Source organism: Brassica napus, chromosome A7, assembly GCF_020379485.1.
Source record: "Brassica napus cultivar Da-Ae chromosome A7, Da-Ae, whole genome shotgun sequence".
Taxonomy (NCBI): Eukaryota; Viridiplantae; Streptophyta; class Magnoliopsida; order Brassicales; family Brassicaceae; genus Brassica; species Brassica napus.
In genome coordinates this window covers 14,865,336-14,886,242 of record NC_063440.1, presented here as the reverse complement: position 1 = coordinate 14,886,242, position 20,907 = coordinate 14,865,336, and the positions used below count along the sequence as shown (strand labels likewise).

Genomic DNA, 20,907 nt, shown 5'->3' with positions numbered 1-20,907 from the left:
CGCTCCCCGGTGGTAACTGGGTGATGGTTTGCGCTACGCTTTCTAGTCGGTGGTGGTGTTTTAATTGTGACGGATTAGCTCTCCTCTGCGATTGATGCTATCCGAGTTTAGAATCGCTGTCTTGAGGGTGTTAGCGGTGAAGATGGTGGAGCTATTGAGCTTGTGGGTGTACCGGTGGTTAGATCATGGGAGATGGCACCGGGGTCTCGATTGTTGCGGTTTCCGGCGTGGTTCGAAGCGGTTGAGCGTGAGTGATGCGCCTCCGTTTTGGGAGTTAGGGTTTCCGTTTTCTTTTGGGCTTTTGGGCCTTTGTTTGTGTGGAGTTGGGTTGCCCCTTGTGGTTTGGGCTTTGTAATGGTTGGGCTTGGCCCTTATTTTAAATAAAATTTCTGATGGAAAAAAAAAAAAAAAAAAGAGATGATGATGTGGATTGTAAAAATGTGTAAAGTTGGGTATTGAATTCATATACCAGTGTACATAAGAAAGTAATAAGGTATAAAAAAAATATATATATATTTTTTCAAGACATGAAGGTTATCACAAACCGTGCCGTTCTTATATTAGAAAATCGAACATCGTGCTACTTTTGAACGTGCCGGGCCAAAACTCCAACTCCGACGAACGGAGAAGAAAGAGAGATCCAAAAAAGCCGACGAAGCGACGATGACTCTACAAAGCTTCCTTAAAACCCTAAAGACAACCAAACGAACATACCCAAGCTCCATCCACAACCTCCTCATCTGCTCACCGGAAAAACCAATCTCCGATCTCACCCTCTCCGCCGCATCGTATCCGACCCAGACATCAAATCCTCGAAACGCGTCTCCTTCTTCCGATTCATCCTCGAAAACCCATCTCTTTTCTCTTTCCGACCCGATCTCAGAACACACCTGTCCCTCTCTCTCCGCGTCCTGTCGGAGAGGAAGTTCTCCGTCGCGCGGGAACTGCTGAACCCCGACGTTCTCAGGTACCCTTTTCGCGATATCGCCTCTGGAGCCCTCGACGACTGCGGCGGGTTCGAGAAGAAAGTCGTCGCGAGGCTCTTTAATTCGATGATCACGGTTTATTCAGACAGCGGGAGGTACGATGAAGTTGTCGAGGTTTTCGAGTGTATGAGGTCGAGATCGATGAAAAGGCTTTGACTTTGCATTTGCTGAACCTCAGAAGAAGCGATGAGGTTGAGTTAGCCAACGACTTCTTTCGTCTGATGGTTGCTTCGGAGTTGGGTGTTGTGTCTGTTTACTCTTTAACGGTTGTCGTCTCTGCTTTGTGTTGCAACGGAGAGATCAAGAGGGGAAGAGAGTTGGTGGAGGAGGTTGAGACTATTAAGCCTAATATCGTTACGTTTAAGTCTTTGATAGACTGTTGTGTTAAGAGATGGAACTTCGAAGAGTTGGGTTTGGTTCTTGAGTTGATGGAGGAGAAAAGCGTGAGTCTTGATCTCGATGCTTACAAGATTTTGATCGACGGGTTCGCTAGTTACGGTAAGGTTGAAGAAGCAGAGAGGTTGGTTTCGACGATGCATGATAAGCAGCTTAAGGTGGAGACTTATCTGTATAATTTGATCATTAACGGGTACGCTAGAGTCGGATTAGTGGAGAAAGCGTTTGAGATACATAGCGTGATGAGTACTCGAGGTGTTGTTTCGAACAAGGATACGTATTGGGGGTTGATGAATGGGCTCTGCAAAGCGGGGAAAGTGTGCGAAGGGTTGAGATTGTTGGAGGAGCTGCGAGTGAACGAGTTTGAGGTTGATGAAGCGATGTATACGACGTTGATTGAAGGGTGTTATAGAGCAGGAAGGGTAGATAATGCTTTGGAGGTGGTGGCTGAGATGGTTAGGGAAGGATACGTTAATGATGGTAAAGTATTTGAAAGATTAGCTGATGCGTTGTCTGAAGTAAACCGGGAAGAAGAGGCAGCGATGATGATTACATTCGTTGTTAAGAGCGGCGTCAAACCAAGTTCTTTGTGGCCTGAGATGAAGATGTTGTAAAGGGAGAGGAGAACTTATTAACAGACTGAGATTACAGGTCTTTGGATATGGTAACCTTGCTCAAGTAATTGGATATGGTAACCTTGCTCAAGTAATTGGATATGGATTTAGGTATTAGACAGCAGAGAGTCCTTAGATTTGATTATATCTGAAAGATGTACATTCTTGAGAAGGTTAATGGCTTGGAGTATAGGGAAAACCATAATGAAAGTAGTGTGTATTATTTGGGACTCATATCCAATAGTTTACTCTATTATTTTTTTTGAATAGAGCAATTCTATAATAAAATTCAATTATATTTCAATGATATTATATTTTAAAGAACAAAATAGAGTGATAAAAAAATAAAGAAGTTAATCTATTTATAAAGTAAATTTATTTTTCACTCTATTATAAATGAAAAAGAGAGTATATTGGAGTATTTTTACTAAACTATAGTAGTACTATTGAAGATGCTCTTAGACTTGTAACATTAGTTAGTCTACGACGATGACAATGACCCTTTGTTCATATGGTGTATTAGAGTTGGATCTTGAAAATTCATCCAGAAGTTGATTCTGTGTTTCAGGGGAATAATGATGAAAATGGTGGGAGTGATTATAAACAGAAAAACATGCTGAAGAAAATTTAGTAGCAGTTGATAAAGATGATGAACATCAGTTTGATTAGGCCCTTACCGTTTGATTGTTTCCATCTATATTTGCTTACTTTTCACTTTTCTTCTTAACTTCACTTGCCAAATAACATTGGACACACATTTTGAATACAAAAACATTTTATTTTGCAATCAGAACAATCCTTACTCGGAATATAAAAATATTATTTCTCGTTAAACAAAGCTACTCATTTCCCCATAGGAAAAAAAAACATTGCAAGATAGTTGGGGACAACAAATATGATAGATGTGCAAACTTCATTACACCATGAGGCCCTCAGGTGCAGCAGCAGCAGGAGCCTTGGGTTTAGGTTTGTCAACAACAATGGCCTGAGTGGTCAGCACCATCCCTGCAACCGAAGCAGCGTTCTGCAGCGCACATCTCGTCACTTTAGCTGGATCAATCACTCCCGCTTCCAACAGATTCTCATAGGTATCAGTCATGGCGTTGTACCCTAGCTCCCATTCACTGAACATAATCTTCTCCACCACAACTTCCCCTTCGATTCCAGCGTTCTGCGCAATAAGCGCAGCTGGTGCCACCAATGCCTGTTTGTATTCAAACACATAAGATCGATTTTTTTACTGATTATTTATAGCTTTTAAAACTTACCTTCTGTACTATATCAGCTCCCAAACGTTCATCAGCGTCCTCAAACGTCTCCTTAATGGCGGGAATCACAGTGGAGAGATGCACCAACGTGGCGCCACCACCGGGAACTATTCCTTCCTCGATAGCAGCGAACGTTGCGTTCTTTGCATCCTCAATACGAAGCTTACGGTCCTCGAGCTCGGTCTCAGTCGCTGCTCCGACTTTAATGACGGCAACACCACCAGAGAGCTTAGCAATCCTCTCAGCGAGCTTCTCCGAGTCATACACAGAGTCAGTCTCGAAGAGCTCCTTCTTCAGCTGGGAGATACGAGCTTGAAGCTCGTCCTTGGAAGCTGCGTCGGCTATAAGCGTGGTCGAGTCTTTGCTGATAGTCACTTTTCTAGCAATCCCCAACTGATCTATGGTCGTGTTTTCCACCAGCAGGCCCATGTCAAGGGCCTGGTACTCGGCTCCCGTCAAGATTGCTATATCCTGAAGCATAGCTTTTCTCCTTTCTCCGAACCCTGGAGCTTTAACAGCAACAACGTTGAGAACACCGCGGAGTTTGTTCACAACCAGAGTTGCTAAGGCCTCCCCTGTGACATCCTCAGCGATGATCAGCAACGGAGCTCGAAGCTGAGTGGTTTTCTCCAAGATGGGGATGATGTCCTTGATGGCGGTGATCTTCTGATCAGTGATCAACACCCTCGCGTTCTCGAACTCGACGAGCAGCTTCTCGGGGTTGGTAACGAACTGAGGGGAGATGTAGCCTCTGTCAATCTCCATCCCTTCTTCGACTTCGACGGTGGTCTCAAAGGAGGATGAGGACTCAATGGAGAGAACACCATCAGGTCCCACTTTGTCAATGGCGTCAGCGATCATCGCTCCAATAAGCTCATCGTTTCCAGCTGAGATTGTAGCCACGGCTTTGATGTCGCTACCGCCTTTGACAGGTCTAGATCTCTTCTCAAGCTCTTCTATCAAAGCTTGAACGGTCTTGTCGATTCCTCTCTTGAGGGAGACAGGATTGGCGCCGGAAGTGACGCTCAACAGACCGTGTTTGATGATTTCCCGAGCCAGGACGGAAGCAGTTGTTGTCCCGTCGCCAGCTGAGTCATTAGTCTTACTCGCAACCTTTTTATCACACAACAAACAAATCAATTACCATTTTCAGAAGTAACAATGAAAGATAAAGCTGTCACACTAACCTCGCGGATGAGTGCTGCACCAGCGTTCTCCATGGCGTCAGGTAACTCAATGGCCCTAGCGATGGTGACTCCATCGTTCACAACCTTGGGGCTACCAAACTCATCCAACACAACATTCCTCCCTTTGAAAAACATCACAAGATAATAAGAGATATAGTTTTGTGGTACAACAAACACAGTGAACAGAAGACACTAATAATAGTATACCTCTAGGGCCAAGAGTGAGACCAACAGCATCAGCAAGCTTGTCGATACCAGCTTGAAGAGCAGCTCTTGAGCTCTGGTCGAAAGCAATCTCCTTTACATTTGCTCTAACGCTGAAGCGTCTGTTTGCTTTCCTGTAGCTTACTCTTTGACCTTTCTGCTGACTTCCACCACTCAGCTTTCCCTGCAAACCCACAAGATATGATTATTCGTTAATCTCAATCGATTTATTATAGTTCCACATACAAAGTGACAATTTTTACACCAACCCAGAAACCAAAAAAGCATTTCAAGAAGCTGAACTGAGAAAAGTAACCAACTTTCACCAACCCAGAAGCCAAACTAATTGAAACAGAATGAAGTGATGGTTAAATCTCAGACAAGTACTTTACCTGTCGTGAAGAGCAGAGGACAGAGGGAGAGGAGAGAGCATTTGCAGTCGCCATTTTTCAGACCGGGAGCAAACGAGAGGGTTCTGGGCTTTGTGGATAAGGAGATGGTTTACTCTGGAATGAAAGTGAGGGAGTGGGTTAGGGTTTAGATAGATAGATAGAGCTGGTGAGAGAAGAGAGAGAGAGAGAGAGAGAGAGAGGATCCAGAAGATTCTTTGCATTTCGTAACGAGAACCGTTGATTTCACAAAAAGGCTTTTTGACTTAAAAGGCCTGTTTATGGCCCAAAACGCATTGCAGTCCATTCGAATTGCTGCATACATCCTCGTCTTTTCTTTAACATGTCGAGTGAGAAGTTTGATTGGTTTAGCCACATTCTGTCGGCAAAGACATGTCGAGCTATAGTACATCACATAAGACACTGGTTTACGATAGAAGTGTGTTTGTAATGGAGAATGCAAAATGAGAGCTTTCTAATAAGCTTGTCTAGAGTTTGTTGATGTTGTGATAGGGGAGGATGTAATAGCAGTGTGTCCAAGACTCCAATTAACTAATTTTCTTGAAAGAGGTACCATGGCTTATTTTATGAAGTATATGCTTCTTGAAAGTGTTTTTCCTTTTTGCATCTCAAATATATGTTTTTAATTATTATTTTAAATTAAATAATTTAAAACAATAATTTTAAATTACATAATTTTCTATGGACCAAGGTGGTCGGGAATTTCCGACGGGTTTTTTCCATTGTCATTACCATTGGTATATGTCATCGGGAAAACGTTGACAACTTGCTCTTGGCGGATAATTCTTCAGGAATTAATCACAAATATTCATTATTGGCAAATTTTTGATGATTTTGCCGTGAATATTTATTCCTGACATATTTCGGACGATTTTTTGTTTCGGGGTTTCTCACTTTTTTTTGTAGTGCCATCTCTAATTTGTTATGATTATCCGACTTCTATGCAAATTCTAACAATTTCTGGCCAAATCAAGGGAGAAATTAGAAGTACTACCACAAATCTTTTGTTACTTCTGCCTTTAAATTAGACTAGATTTGGACCCGCACAACCGTGCGGGTACTAATTTTCATGTTTATATATATATTGTACATAACTAGAATATATTTATAAAGTTACTTATATATATAAATGTTTATATATAATAATTTTAATATATAACAATGTGATAGTTTTCATGCTGTAAGTTAATTGATTATTTTAAATCATCACATATATTTGGTATTTTTTATTATATATTTTTAAAAATTATTTTTATTCAATTATTATGATCCTGATCCGTAATTCAAAGCGCTAGATTTCCTTTATCAATATTTTTTTTTTATGTTTATTCATTTAAGATAATAACTATATATATAAAAGTTTAAGATAAGTTAATTTTATAAATGAATTATTTAATTTACTAATGTTAACCCGTTCTACCAACATATTATATTTCTAGCATAAATTTTTAATGTTTGTGAAAATAAAATATACTAATTTATCAGTTTAAAATATTTATCATATCATATTTAGTTAAATACAATGTTTTATTTTAAAATGATAGATATAACTATATAATAGTAAAATTTGATATAATGTTTTTCATTTTATAAAATATAACTGAGTATATATATATATATATATATTAATGTATAATAACATTAATTTCATTACTAATTATAAAATTAGTGAAAATATTTATATACAATACAATTTTTGATAATTAAGATATTGTTATAATGTTTTTCCAACACATTTGTTAAGAAAATTAAATATATATATTATTTAAATTAATAGATATCAAATTATATTATGATTTAAGTAGTTAAAAGATTATATATTAGCATTATAGAGATACATTTAATACAAATTTTAAATGATGATCCATATAAAAATATCACACATGAATCAAGGTGAGATTGTTAACCCATCCGGATTTTGAGGAGTGGATGTTATATTAGGAATGATTCATTATTAATCCATATTATTAATAATTAATGAATGATAACTAATTTCTAGTGAGAATCTATTTTTAAAAAAATTACACATGAATCAAAGTTGTGACTTCTGTTTTAATATATAAGATACTAAAGAAATATAAATATGTATATATATAGTTAAATGGATAAAGAAATTATCCCTAGATATCGGGGATTTCATATACTTTTATGTAATTGGAAATGAAGTCACATATATTGTAAACTTATCAGATCGGCTACTTAATATTGTCTTATGGTGGTTGTATTATATAATTTGTGGATATTATAAGATAGTCAAATCGTGGATGATGTATGATAGCGACGATGGAAGATAGCACAGAGGTTCACATGACACATATGCAAACCCACTCAGGCACTCACACTATCTTATTTCCCACAATCGATGGGTTGGTGTCTTAGGCGGGTTTCGATTTCCAAAAGTTAAGTTATACAATGCATACTCTCTATAATTTTTGTTTGATACCTAAACCAAACTTTTTAATTTTAATTTTATTTTTCTCGTATACCTGAAGCTCACTAAATACTAACTATAAAATTACATTTTTTCTTTGAGCAAACTATAAAAGTATACAAAGAAATAATAAAAGCTAGGTAGGTATGGCCGTAGTCACACACTCGCAGGTGGCATTCTTGCACATAGACTATGTGACATAGAGATAGATAATAAAAGGATTAGCGCTTCTTTTTTTTTGTCATCAAATTTTTCTTTAATATTCCGCTTTCTGGAGAACTATAATGTCGGTGATATATCAAATTCTTGAATTTCAAGGTTTTTATAATTTTTACTTAAATTAAGCATTGATTTAAATATTGGATATCATTTGAACTGATGATCAAATTAATTTTGGAAATGCACCGATCAATTCAGAACCCATAACCAAATATTAACCAGAACCAAAACCAAAAATTTCAGTATTTTTGAATAAGTAGTTTGGACACAAAATTATAGATTTTTGAATAAATATATAGTACAAATTTTCTAATTAATATTATTTAAGCTATATTATTTTATGAATTTATAGAGTTATTAGTTTATAAAATATTTTTAAGATTCCAGTTTTATTTTCTAAATAATAAAAATATTTTTATTATATAGTATTAAAAATTTATAATTTTGTTTTTGTCTTTGTGTATTATCAATCAAAATGATTTTTTGATTATTTAGTGATTCTATATATTAGAAAATACATATTTAAAGTGGGAATGATACTTTTCGATGTACCTGGATAACATAAAATATTTTTCAAGTTATAAAATGAAATTTACTTTGAAGAAAAATAAATAAATCAATGATTAAGTTATGTTTATATAAAGCTTATATAACATAAATATAAATTTATAATTATTTTTATAATAATATATTATTAATACACAAATTTAAAATATATAATTATTTTTAAAGTTTATTTTATTTTATTTGGCTTAATTATGATTAGTTTATCATGTTATTAATCTACTAAATATTAAAATTAAAACTTTGAGGGTGATTGTTTGAACTGTAGGAAGTGACTTTAGCTTTAATTTTCTTCTATAACTTTAAATATTACCATTCATTTTTTATCTTGGTTTTTAAAATTACAACCAAAAAAATAAAGTTACAGCAAAAACACACAAAAAATAGTTGTAAAAAAACTTATTTTCTAAAGCCACATATTTTTAGCTGTAGGAAATTTTAAAGTTAGATATTTTAATCTAAATAAAAAAAAATCCTACATATTAAATTCTAAAGTAAATTTTCTACAGTTATATTCCAACCAATCACCGTTTTAATATTTTTTTAGAATTTAAGATTTTTTAAAACAAAAATATGTTTTTAGTTTTTTAAAAATAAATTGCTTGGAAAGTATGACCGATTTTTAACACCTACAATTGTAATAGAATTTGGAATGTGCTTTTACCAAGCAACGCGTATAAAAAATGTTCTGGAAGGAACCGCTTAGTCCTCATCCTGCCAACTCCCAAGTCCCAAGTATAGCGCTAAAATCTGTTTTGGAAGAAATCGATACTTTCTTATGTAATTTTTTTTTTGTTAAGTGTGTGAAATGGAACAAGCTCGAAAAGCAACTGGGAATTTGGCCCACACAGAGGAATTTTGTTTTTTATAACGCATTCCTTTTCGGTTTCCATGTGATCACACACTCTCATCATTATCCCCACTCTCACCCCCAAAAAAAACAGTTGTAATTAGTGGGTCAGTGATACATACCAACAACAAGTGTTTGCTTGCAATGCTTCAATTCACATTTCAAATTTAAACACATAAGGTTGATAATCATTGTCACATCTAATTATGACTAATTTATTTTCTAATCATGTTAATTAACACAGAGAAACTCTTGGAATTTTTGAGAGTTTTAAGATTATCAGCATATTTTGTGAAAACTTAATTTATTAAATATATGCTTACTTAAATATAAATATTAAAATAATTAGTCTATGTAATTTTCATCTGCTATTGGATATTTTTTTTTGTTTTAGTCCTTTTTATCAAAATGGGATCAGATTAATTCCTTATTATAATATAGAATTATGATAATTCCTTATTATCAATTATCAAATATGGTGAAATTAAATTTAAATATTTTTAAAATGTGTCTGTATTATTGATCAGCAATCAGATCTTTTTTTTCTAATTTTCTTTTTCTGAACAGAATTCTTTTGCAATCTTTTTATATAGAAAATAGGGACTGGAAACAGAAGCAACACAGAGTGTATATCTCTCTATATATAAACACGCTAACACACATGTCTCAAAAACATAACAACACAACTATAAAACCTCTTCCTCGTTTGACTCTCTCTCTCCCTTGAAATCTGGAACAGATCATTCACACCTCTCGTCTCTCTCTCTCTCTCAGTTATATTTCTTCCACGCTGGTTTCATTCCTTCTCATGATATTCTGAGAATCCTCACCAAACTCCTTTGCTTTGATTTCTCTGTGAAAGAAAAATCAAAATCGGAGAAAGAAAGAAACCATGAAGATTGTTCCATCTCTTATCCTTCTCCTCCTGGTAAGTCCTCGCTCTCTGTCTTTCGATTCATGTGCTTCTCTACTCTAGTGGTTGATTTGTTTCTGTTACGGGATTGTAATTCAATGCATTAGCTACATTTGAATATCATTTTTTTTTTTTCATTTTCTCTGATATTTTTCTGAATTGTTTTTCTTTAATTTCGAAATACACAAAATGTTTTTTAACTTATATTGAAATTATCTGAATTGTTTTTTTTTCTGTTGAATTTCCCGATGCAGATTCTGTATGGAGTAGAAGCAAGAAAATCAGCAGGATATTGTGCGATGTATGATATCTGTGGAGCACGAACCGATGGAAAAGTACTGAACTGCCCTTATAACATTCCTGCTGTGAAGGTGCGTGTGACCTTTCATTTATTGCTGCTTGCTGATTTAATTTTTGACTGGAGCAAAATGCAAATGATTTTTTTGTTTGTACAGCAATAAATGATTTTGTTTGGGTTTTATAAAAATGTTTCACAGCCCGATGATTTGTTCTCTTCAAAGATACAAAGCTTGTGCCCAACCATCACAGGCAACGTTTGCTGCACTGAGACTCAGTTCGATACGTTACGTTCACAAGTCCAACAGGTAAACAACTACAACAACAAACAACAACCCTTTTTTTTTTCTTGATGTTAATTTTTTAACTTTCACCCAAAAGCTTTCAATGCCTGACTCAAATGTTCCAGCGGCTTTTGTCTGAAGAAACATCAATGTGATAGACTGATAGCTATAGTTCAATAAGTATTAATTTCTAAACCCCTCGTTGATGGGGACTACAACACATATTACTAGGAATCTTCATTTAAAAAAAAATGTTTTACTGTTCAAGTGGTTGTGACTATTAGTGGGTAGTGGGTTATTAATGTGGTTATGACTATGGTTTAATAATTTCAATAATTTTTTTTTTACAAAATTGGAAGCAATGTCTGTAATTTTCTTCAAAAAAAACTGGAGTGCTTTTATCTTACTGATAGTGATTATAAATTTATTTATGTTAAAAAGATTGTCTTATTTTTTGTGCGTGTCAGGCTATTCCCTTTGTTGTAGGCTGTCCAGCATGCTTGAGGAACTTTCTGAATCTTTTTTGTGAACTTACTTGCTCTCCTGATCAAAGTCTATTTATAAACGTCACTTCCACCGCAAAGGTATATAAACACACATATTCTTGAACCGTCTGAATGATTTAAACATTAAGCATTAAGTAGCTTATGTCCAAAGTGCCGCTGTGTTTTTGTTTGTTTTGTTGGCAGATAAAGAATAACTCGACCGTGGATGGGATTCAGTACTACATAACCGATGCTTTCGGAGAAGGGATGTATGAATCCTGCAAGAATGTGAAGTTCGGTAGCTCGAACAGTCTAGCTGTAGATTTTCTTGGGGGCGGTGCAAAGAACTTTAAGGGTAAAGGCTTTTAATTCGTTTTTCTTAACTCATATTGTTGTCAAGAATAACTTTAAGGGTAAAGGCTTTTAATTCGTTTTTCTTAACATGTTCCTGTTCTGTCATGCAGAGTGGTTTACGTTTATCGGCCAGAAAGCTGGTGTGAATATGCCAGGCTCCCCCTATGGGATCAAATTTTTGCCGATGCCACCAGCGTCATCTGGAATGAAGCCTATGAATGTGTCTTCTTATTCATGCAGTGATGACACTCTTGGATGCTCTTGTGGTGATTGCCCTTCTGCAGCTGCTTGTTCCAGTACATCAGCACCTCCTGCTCAGAAACAACGTTCTTGCTCAATCAAGATTGGTTCACTTGAGGTGAATATGGATTTTGTATATGTTACTAATAATAGTTATGTTTACATGTTTTTTAAATATTTTTTATGAATAACATGTTTCCTGGTTGGTTTTTTAATAATGCAGGCCAAATGTGTTGATTTCGTGCTAGCCATTTTGTATATTGTCTTGGTTTCGTTGTTTCTTGGAGGAGGTTTGATTCACCGAATAAAGGGTAAGAAAAAGAGCTCACCATCATCGTCAGAGCCCAGAGGAGAACAAAGTTCTGTTAAACCAGACACTATTCATGCGCAGGTACTTTCCTGGTGCTTAGCCTTTCTTGCATCTCTGTAAGAGTTGAAGTTTCTCATTGCTTTATTTATGCTCTCTTAGATGCTACAAAACACTCCACAGAGGAACTGGGCTCAGCTGTCAACAGTACAAGGATACTTGGCCAGATTTTACAGGTTCTTACACTGTGCTGCTTAGCTTCAAAATTAGGAGTTATTGACATTTGTCTTGTTTTCTGTTTTTTTTTTTATATTTTCCAGCAAGTATGGGATCTGGGTAGCAAGACACCCAGCTCTTGTTTTGATTGTGTCAGTCTTTTTAGTTCTTCTACTTTGTGTGGGTCTGATCCGATTCAAAGTTGAGACACGGCCTGATAAGGTATTGGTTATTGTATATGCTACCTGTTTAACTTTTCCAGAAATGTTCATATAATTTTTTTTATCTTAATGTATATTGCAGCTATGGGTAGGTGCAGGGAGCAGAGCTGCTGATGAGAAACGATTCTTTGACACCCATCTTGCTCCTTTCTACAGAATTGAACAGGTTTCACATTTTCTATCAACTTTTCTCTCTGTTACAAGTTAACAAGCATTAGTTTTTGACATTGTTATGAAAATTTTCTGCAGCTAATAATAGCAACAGCTCCAAAATCTTCTCAGCCGGAAATTTTGACAGATGACAATATTAAGTTACTTTTTGACATACAGAAGAAGGTATCTTCTTACTCATTTTCACTGTTTTTTTTTAAGATTCCATCTGATCACCAACATAATGTTTCATGTAAAAAAATTTTGTTTTTCAAATATGGTAAGGTTGATGGACTCCGGGCAAATCACTCAGGTTCAATGGTTTCTCTGACAGACATTTGCATGAAACCACTTGGAGAAGACTGTGCCACACAGAGTCTTCTGCAGGTTTACACTCCTTCCTTTTTTTTATAGTAGTTCAGATAAGATTTACTAACTCTTTTAACGTATCTGGTGGATTTATTTTCTTGTTGTGGCAGTATTTCCAGATGATACCAAAAAATTATGATGAATTTGGAGGTGTAGAGCATGTTAAATATTGCTTTGAGGTACCTCACTGAATTTATGTAGTATTCCATTTTAATAACTCTATTTTTCTTCTATATTTTTAACCATTTTGTTATATTATCACCAAACTTTTCTTCAGCATTTCACCTCGTCAGAATCATGTTTGAGTGCGTTTAAGGGTCCCCTTGATCCAACAACTGCACTAGGAGGGTTCTCTGGGAACAGTTACAGTGAGGTAATCTTCTTCAGTTTGTTAACAGTAACTATATAGAGTTATGTCTATTTACATAAATTATCTAATACCTTTTTTTTAACTGACATGCTTAAGACAGGCTTCTGCTTTTATTGTGACTTATCCTGTGGACAATGCTGTTGACAACAAAGGTAACAGAACAGTGAGAGCAGTGGCTTGGGAGAAAGCCTTTATCCAGCTCGCCAAGGTTGGGAGAGTCTTCGTTACACAAAACAAATTGATATCTTAAAATGCTAATTTGTATATCATTGTTCTGTTGACAGGATGAGTTGTTGCCAATGGTTAAATCAAAAGGCTTAACTCTTTCTTTCTCTTCCGAAAGTTCTATTGAAGAAGAACTTAAAAGAGAAAGCACAGCAGATGTCATCACTATAGCCGTGAGTTCCCTTGCTTCGAATCTTGTCTTCTGTGTTTGGTTTCTAATATGTCTTTGTACTTTTTCTGTTTCTTTGCTTCAGATAAGTTATCTTGTCATGTTTGCATATATATCACTGACACTTGGGGATACACCTCGTTTGAATTCCTTTTACATTACATCCAAGGTATGATAATAATTCTGATACTCTTAAAGAAATTACTTTTAAACTTCAAAAGTATATTTCCTTATGCCTTATTTTATTACAGGTTTTGCTTGGTCTATCTGGTGTTCTTCTTGTCATGCTGTCTGTCCTCGGCTCCGTAGGATTTTTCAGTGCCATTGGAATGAAATCTACTCTAATCATAATGGAAGTTATACCATTTCTTGTTTTGGCTGTAAGTGGTGTCTGGTTCTTACTCAAATATGTAGCCTGATGTTGTGCTCGACATTCTTGAACTTGTTCTTAATATATTTAAACCTTACAGGTCGGTGTTGATAATATGTGCATACTGGTTCATGCCGTTAAGAGGCAAGAGCAAGAGCTGCCTCTGGAGAGACGAGTAAGCAATGCCCTTATGGAAGTTGGACCATCGATTACGCTTGCAAGTCTAGCCGAGATTTTAGCTTTTGCTGTTGGTGCTTATATTAAAATGCCAGCTGTTCGAGTCTTCTCCATGTTTGCTGGTCAGTAAAAAAATTTTCCAGCATTCAAGTTCTTCCTTGTGTTTTTTTATAACGATTCTCTATGCTTTCATGTTTGCAGCATTGGCCGTCCTTTTGGACTTCATTCTCCAGATTACTGCTTTTGTTGCCTTGATAGTATTTGACTTCAAACGTGCTGAGGATAAGCGAGTTGATTGCTTCCCATGTATTAAGAGAGCACAATCATCAGATGGTGATGATAAAGGTACTAATATCATTTTTGGGATTCATTGTAGACTTTTGTGAAATTAAATTCTCATTTGGAGTTGTCTTGTATCACTCCAGGGGTTGGTCAGAAAAAGCCTGGACTTTTGACTCGATATATGAAGGTATTTTCATAAGTCAGCTTATACCTTAATTAGGAGATGGTTTATGTTCTACATAAATAGTGATAACTTGATTCTAAACTTTCAGGAAGTCCATGCACCTATTCTCAGCCATTGGGCAGTCAAAATAGTGGTTATTGCCTTCTTCTTTGGCTTAGCAATGGCTGGAATTGTGAGTTGATACATTTTTTTGTGACCTATAATAGATTTTTTTTTCATTAGCAGTTGAAATTTTCATCTCTAATATAATGTGTTTATTAACCATGTAGGCATTGGCCACTCGGATAGAGCCTGGTTTGGAGCAACAGATTGTTCTTCCTCAGGACTCATATCTTCAGGTTTGCATTGATGCTACCAATCATGAAAGTGTACCTAATCTAGGATTATCTCTAACAAGTTCCTCTTTTTTTTACATTTAGGATTACTTCAACAATATTGCTACATATCTTCGAATTGGTCCACCTCTTTACTTTGTTCTGAAGAATTATAACTACAGGTAGTATATCACTTTCTGGTTTTAGATGTAAGAGTTTGGTCCCAACATCTGTTATTAAAAAACTCAATTTGCCTTATGTCCTCAGCTCGGAATCAAGACATACAAATCAACTTTGTTCCATTAACAAGTGTGATTCTAATTCTCTTATGAATGAGGTATATTAGCTCGTCTGCATTTCTTTTTTTTATTCATCCTCTTTGTTTATATATATTTTATTATGTTTTCTTTCACATTGGAAATAGTCTGACTATCTGCATTTTTCAAGATGTTTACAATATCATTTTATGGTTCTAAAGTTGATTTGTTGTCCATAGATTGCAAAGGCTTCTTTGACCCCAGAACTAAGCTACATAGCTAAGCCAGCTGCTTCATGGGTAGATGACTTTCTTGTGTGGTTATCTCCCGAGGCATTTGGCTGTTGCCGAAAGTTTACAAATGGTACCTTTTGTCCCCCTGATGACCAGGTATATGCTTCACTGCTGAGCTTTATAGTTCAATAGTAGCGGTGTTACAAAACATCATTATGATCAAAATGTGTAGAGAAATTTATGACTTACTGATGGCTAGTTCCCTTGTACTAATTGTGTTGCATTTTGAAGCCTCCTTGTTGCCCTGCTGATCAAGCTTGTGGCCTAAGTGAAGTTTGCAAAGACTGCACCACGGTAACTTTACTCATCATGATGATTTAATCTATATAACTAATTACCATTTGTCCTTGTTATGTGTTTGTTTACTCTATTCTGCAGCTTTCTGTAAATTTTTGTTTGTTTGTGTGGTTGTGCAGTGCTTTCGTCATGCTGATTTAACTAGTGACCGCCCATCTACAATTCAATTCAAAGAGAAACTTCCTTGGTTCCTCAGCGCACTTCCTTCTGCTGATTGTGCTAAAGGTGGCTATGGTGCTTATTCTACTAGTGTTGATTTGAAAGGTTGGTTTTCACACTGTCCCCTTTTTCTTTCTTCCATGATATTGTACTGATACCGAAGTGTGTGATATGTATTCTTATCAGGATATAAAAGTGGTATCATACAAGCTTCATCGTTCCGCACTTATCACACACCTCTTAACAAGCAGGTATATATTCTTATCCCTATAATATGTAGCCCACGTTTGATATCGTGTAAGTTTATACTATAAGTTATTTGTTTTTTCAGGCTGACTTTGTTAATTCAATGAGAGCTGCTCAAGAGTTTAGTTCCAAAATTTCTCGTTCTTTGCAGGTAAAAAATTAATATACTAGTACTGGACTATATTTCTAATTGTTTCTTATTAGTGAAGATAAGTGGCTAACTTGTGAATGATTATCTTTCAGATGGAGATATATCCATACTCAGTGTTTTATATGTTCTTTGAGCAATATCTTGACATATGGAAAACTGCATTAATCAACCTCTCCATAGCCATCGGTTCGTAGCTCTCTTCTAATCCCACATCTTTAGTTCTATTTTGCTAGTTGGTAGGTCTTGATTTTAAATTTTGAGTTCACCATATAAAATAACTTTGGATGTTCCATTCATTTTACAGCTGCCGTCTTTGCCGTGTGTTTAATCATCACATGCAGGTACCACTGCTGTTACAGTGAAATTTAGTACAAGTCTTGATATGTTTAAACTTAACCCTCCAAATCTTTTTTTAAACTCTTGTCTGCTTCCTAACTCAGTTTTTGGAGCTCTGCAATTATTTTGCTGGTGATTGCAATGATCATCATTGATCTCCTTGTAAGTCACTCTTGAATAAAATCCATAAAAACTGATTTTTATACCCTCACTGATGTTTATACTATTATGAACCCTTGATTTGGGGACATGCCAGGGAGTAATGGCAGTCTTTCACATCCAGCTAAACGCATTATCGGTTGTGAATTTAATCATGTCCGTGGGCATAGCTGTTGAGTTTTGTGTACACATAACACATGCTTTCTCGGTCAGCAATTCCCCCTCTGTCTGTTTATCGGTATCCACAACATGCTATATATATTCTATTCTGACATGACTTCTCTAAATGTTCAGATAAGCTCTGGGGACAGAAACCAACGGATGAAAGAGGCGCTTGGTGGCATGGGAGCTTCAGTTTTCAGGTATTAATTGCTCTCTCTTCTTCAACTCAAAAGTATGCCATAAGGAACCAAAGTCCTAAGTAGCATATGTTCTGGATATTGAAATGTTCTAATAAAAATAATATTTGTATTACTGTTTGCAGTGGAATTACATTGACGAAGCTAGTTGGTGTGATTGTGCTTGGCTTCTCAAAATCGGAAGTATTTGTGGTATGTGCTTTTGTGATCTCTTGAAGCCCTTTTGTTTCCTCGTTTAACCGTTTTCATATTTGGCCTCTGAATTTTTCTTTTGCTGACAGGTCTACTACTTCAAGATGTATTTGGCACTAGTCCTCCTCGGTTTCTTGCACGGCCTTGTATTCTTACCGGTAAGTCATGATCATTCAAACACTCTTTCGATGTTAGTTTTGTTGTTATTGTTCTGATATGAGGGATGGTATTGGACTGTGAAGGTGTTCTTGAGCATGTTTGGTCCAGCTCCAAAAGGGGATAAGCAAGATCATCGACCTTCGGCTTCATCGCAACCGTAGCTCAATTAGGTTTTATTCTTTATTTTTAAAGGTTTTGTTTTGGATACATCTGTTTGTAAATGGTTAACGATTGTTTCACCCAATAGCCACATAGAAAAGCTAATTTCAGTGCGTAGCAGAAAATTAAAAAAGATAGAATCACGTCAAATGTGTGGGAGGATCTGCAGGAAGATAAATGGTATAAAAGAAAACTGATGAACTGAAAAATGTATGTTTACCGTTTCAAAAAAAAAACAATGTATGTTTAGCTAGAACCGTTAAGGAAGCAAAACAAAACTTAAACCCCAAATGAATTAGGGGAGAAGATGACGAAGAAACACTAATCTCATCTTTGTGGAACTAATCTGCCAAAAAACTTCAAAATTCCAAGGGTAAGGCGTCAATGCGTTTATGTTTAATACTCCTTCTGTTTATGATAGACTTTAGATATATGTAATCCAAAGACTATGAATACTTCTTCTATTATCAATGTAAAAAACGGTTACACTTTGTAGTATGAATCAAATTCACTCTCATGTCGAGATCGCCTTCATCATCAGTCAGTTTCATAGCGACTGGAAACAGAGGACTCATAGCATCACTCAAATTACACATACAAAGCATAAAGTTCACAAATGAAAATACAATACGTATTTATACTATCTTCACTTCACTCCCAGCTCATAACTGCAAAGACTATCAGAATCAGAGACTTTCAACTCCCTCCTTATTCAAATTAAGCTTCAACGTTTTTTATTCCTTCATCTTCCACTTCTTTTCCTCCTTTCTTCCGATAATACACTCTTTTAAACCTATCAGTTTAACAAAAATTTTAAATTTAAATTTCATGTTTCAAAAAATGTTTTTTAACCCAACGTAATTTTATACAGTAAATCTATATTTATCTTTTAAACTACTAATAGAATTTTAGTTAAATCATTTTAATTTAATTAGTTATAGATTAAATTAAAAGTATATTAGTATATTTTACAATTTTTAATTTATTTGAAACGTATTAACGTTACATTTTCTTACTAAACTAAAAAAATGAATATCTTAGGTTAGTTTTCTACTTTATTATTACACTACGGATCCATTTTGCTACTACGATAGTTTTCTCTAATGAAACCCACTTTCTACCTATACACTAACTAAATAATTTTTTTTTGACAGCATTTTCATTCATTCAAAGAGTTTACAATGGCTTAAAGCCAGGATATTACATAATTTTGATTGCTATGCCTGGCTTGCTAATTGATCAACATAATGAACTAGATGCCTACATGGTGGAAACTAAAACTATTTTGGGTAGCTAGAGCCAAGATGTCCTTCATTATAGTAGTTGCTTCAGTGATTGTTGCTTCTCGTCCACCTCTAACTGTTGTCTCCAAGTTCCTTATCAGTTCCTTACAGTCACCTAGGAACACAACATTTGTGTATCTGAGTCCATTCATTTGTTGAACGGCCAGCAACATTGCCATCCTTCTGCTACCAAGGGTGAGGTGGTAGCTTCTACTGCAACACTTCCAACCTTGTCAGTTGGTGACTTGCATTATGATGCAAAATATCTCAGGCACGGCCCTGATGATGCATCTGCAATACGGTACAACTCCGCTTCCGGGAGGAGACCGTGAGAAGTGTGACTCTGACAAGTAGTGTGTGCAACGTGTACATCCAGTGGTTCATACTCCATTGCTTCATCCTAGAGCCTCTTGTCAAGCCAAGCTGCTTTGATAGTTTGAACTATATGATCTCTTTTGTTTTCAAAAATGAGCTTGTTTCTCCTTTTCCAGATTCTCCAATCGAGAAAGAAAGGGAATGTACCCTTGGAATCCCTTGAACCTCGATCAACTTAATTCTTGAAAAAGATTCAGGATCTAAACAAGGGCATCTATCCAACAACTTTAACCACAGCTTTTTGTTCAATTTTTTTCTTCTTTTTCCACTGTGCCTTTTTTTTTCTATCCCCGCCGTTGAAAAAGACCAACGAAAATCCTGTCTCAAAAACCGCAGTTCAAATAAATATATTTCGGATTTTTATCCTCTATTTTCAGAGTAATGTTATTTTGATCTTCCCAAATGAAAAAAAAAAAACAAATTGCTAATTTTTATCCCAAAATAAATGACTTCACCAATAATTCTGACTTTCCCAAAATTAGAAAATCTGTATATAAAAGTAGGTTAGTTTGCAAACTAAAAATACAAACGAAAAAATAATAATTTTTTTTTTGTCACAGAAAAAAATTATAATTCATGGTCATGAATCATGCCGAATCATGCAACAGTATCTTTTAGACAGAATTAGTGAATCCAAGCCACGTGTTTGTATATCAGAGAAGTTACTCAGGGAATCCAGCCACGTTCGTGTACGTAGAGAAGATGGCAGGGATTGACAATATCAATGCCATTTCACTTACTCCGATCCAATTTCACATGATAGAAGAAGGTACTCAAAGAAGGTGGAGTATATTTTAAGATATTCGTGTATAACGTGGGAAATTATTGGTCTTGTAGTCGAGATCTACTTTCTCTCTCTTCTCTCCCTTCCATCTCTAAGGCCAAGCTCATCTTTGCTGTGTGTTTGCTCCGGCGTTCGGAGGTCGGACCCGAATCCGGCGCGCGTTAGCTCCGACGCCGGAGGCTCCTCTCTCTCTTCCTTTCGTTTTCCATTTGCTCTTCCGCCGTTTCGTCCTCCCTTCTGCCTTGCTTATGGTTCTGTGACTGAGGCTTTCCCGGAGTCGACTTCGCTGCAGAGGAGAACCGTTCTGGTGCAAGTACCTTAGTCATGGAGCTATGGCGCGGGAGATGATGGCGGCGTGGTTGGAAGAGTCGGCTTTTAGGGTTATGGAGGTGGTCCCTTAAACCACTTTCGGATTTGGTCGCGTGTGGAGGCGTAAGACGTGTCTTTTTCTCAGATCTGATCTTCGGTCTTACATTCGAGATCTTCTGGTCTGTGATTTTGCGACGGTGATGGCGGTTTCTTGCTCTTCTCAAGGCGTCTTGGTTAGGGCGGGACTGGCTCGTCTTCGTCATAGGTGTATTGGAGCTTTCTCTAGCTCGATTGCGGGTTTTAACCAACGGTGGTGGTGTGTGCCTTTGCTTG

The 20,907-nt window shown here is 36.1% G+C and overlaps 2 protein-coding genes and 1 pseudogene across 2 annotated transcripts; 2 read left to right on the top strand and 1 right to left on the bottom strand.

Moving 5' to 3' along the window:
* The first annotated feature begins 548 nt into the window (after positions 1-548).
* Positions 549-2,853, top strand: LOC106356617 (annotated as a pseudogene).
* LOC106352579 (ruBisCO large subunit-binding protein subunit alpha, chloroplastic-like) lies at positions 2,754-5,154 on the bottom strand. Its single transcript, NM_001316161.1, is given in 9 exon segments — positions 2,754-3,200; positions 3,265-3,702; positions 3,705-3,715; positions 3,717-4,076; positions 4,079-4,083; positions 4,085-4,377; positions 4,452-4,573; positions 4,659-4,839; positions 5,048-5,154. Coding segments are annotated over 9 exon segments (1,752 nt in total). The 5' UTR covers positions 5,102-5,154; the 3' UTR covers positions 2,754-2,912.
* Positions 5,155-9,666: 4,512 nt separating this feature from the next.
* Positions 9,667-17,928, top strand: LOC106352580 (NPC intracellular cholesterol transporter 1-like). The gene is made up of 38 exons (XM_048736865.1): positions 9,667-10,057; positions 10,297-10,413; positions 10,540-10,647; positions 11,091-11,207; positions 11,313-11,463; positions 11,573-11,820; positions 11,926-12,093; positions 12,172-12,245; positions 12,330-12,447; positions 12,529-12,612; positions 12,696-12,782; positions 12,882-12,983; positions 13,076-13,144; positions 13,243-13,338; positions 13,436-13,543; positions 13,620-13,733; positions 13,815-13,898; positions 13,981-14,109; positions 14,200-14,398; positions 14,478-14,621; positions 14,702-14,745; positions 14,831-14,914; positions 15,012-15,080; positions 15,162-15,238; positions 15,324-15,393; positions 15,553-15,702; positions 15,838-15,900; positions 16,023-16,167; positions 16,249-16,313; positions 16,394-16,459; positions 16,552-16,645; positions 16,764-16,800; positions 16,900-16,957; positions 17,052-17,162; positions 17,249-17,316; positions 17,439-17,505; positions 17,595-17,663; positions 17,748-17,928. Exons 1-38 carry the CDS (start codon positions 10,022-10,024, stop codon positions 17,823-17,825), a joined length of 3,768 nt encoding a protein of 1,255 aa, XP_048592822.1. The 5' UTR covers positions 9,667-10,021; the 3' UTR covers positions 17,826-17,928.
* The last annotated feature ends 2,979 nt before the right edge of the window (positions 17,929-20,907 follow it).

Bases quoted from the DNA above. Each gene is read 5' to 3' on its own strand.
- LOC106352580 (XM_048736865.1), top strand. From the start codon at position 10,022: ATGAAGATTGTTCCATCTCTTATCCTTCTCCTCCTG. The intron at 13,544-13,619 runs GTTGGGAGAGTC...TTCTGTTGACAG, and splicing joins CCTTTATCCAGCTCGCCAAG to GATGAGTTGTTGCCAATGGT. The intron at 15,239-15,323 runs GTAGTATATCAC...TTATGTCCTCAG, and splicing joins CTGAAGAATTATAACTACAG to CTCGGAATCAAGACATACAA.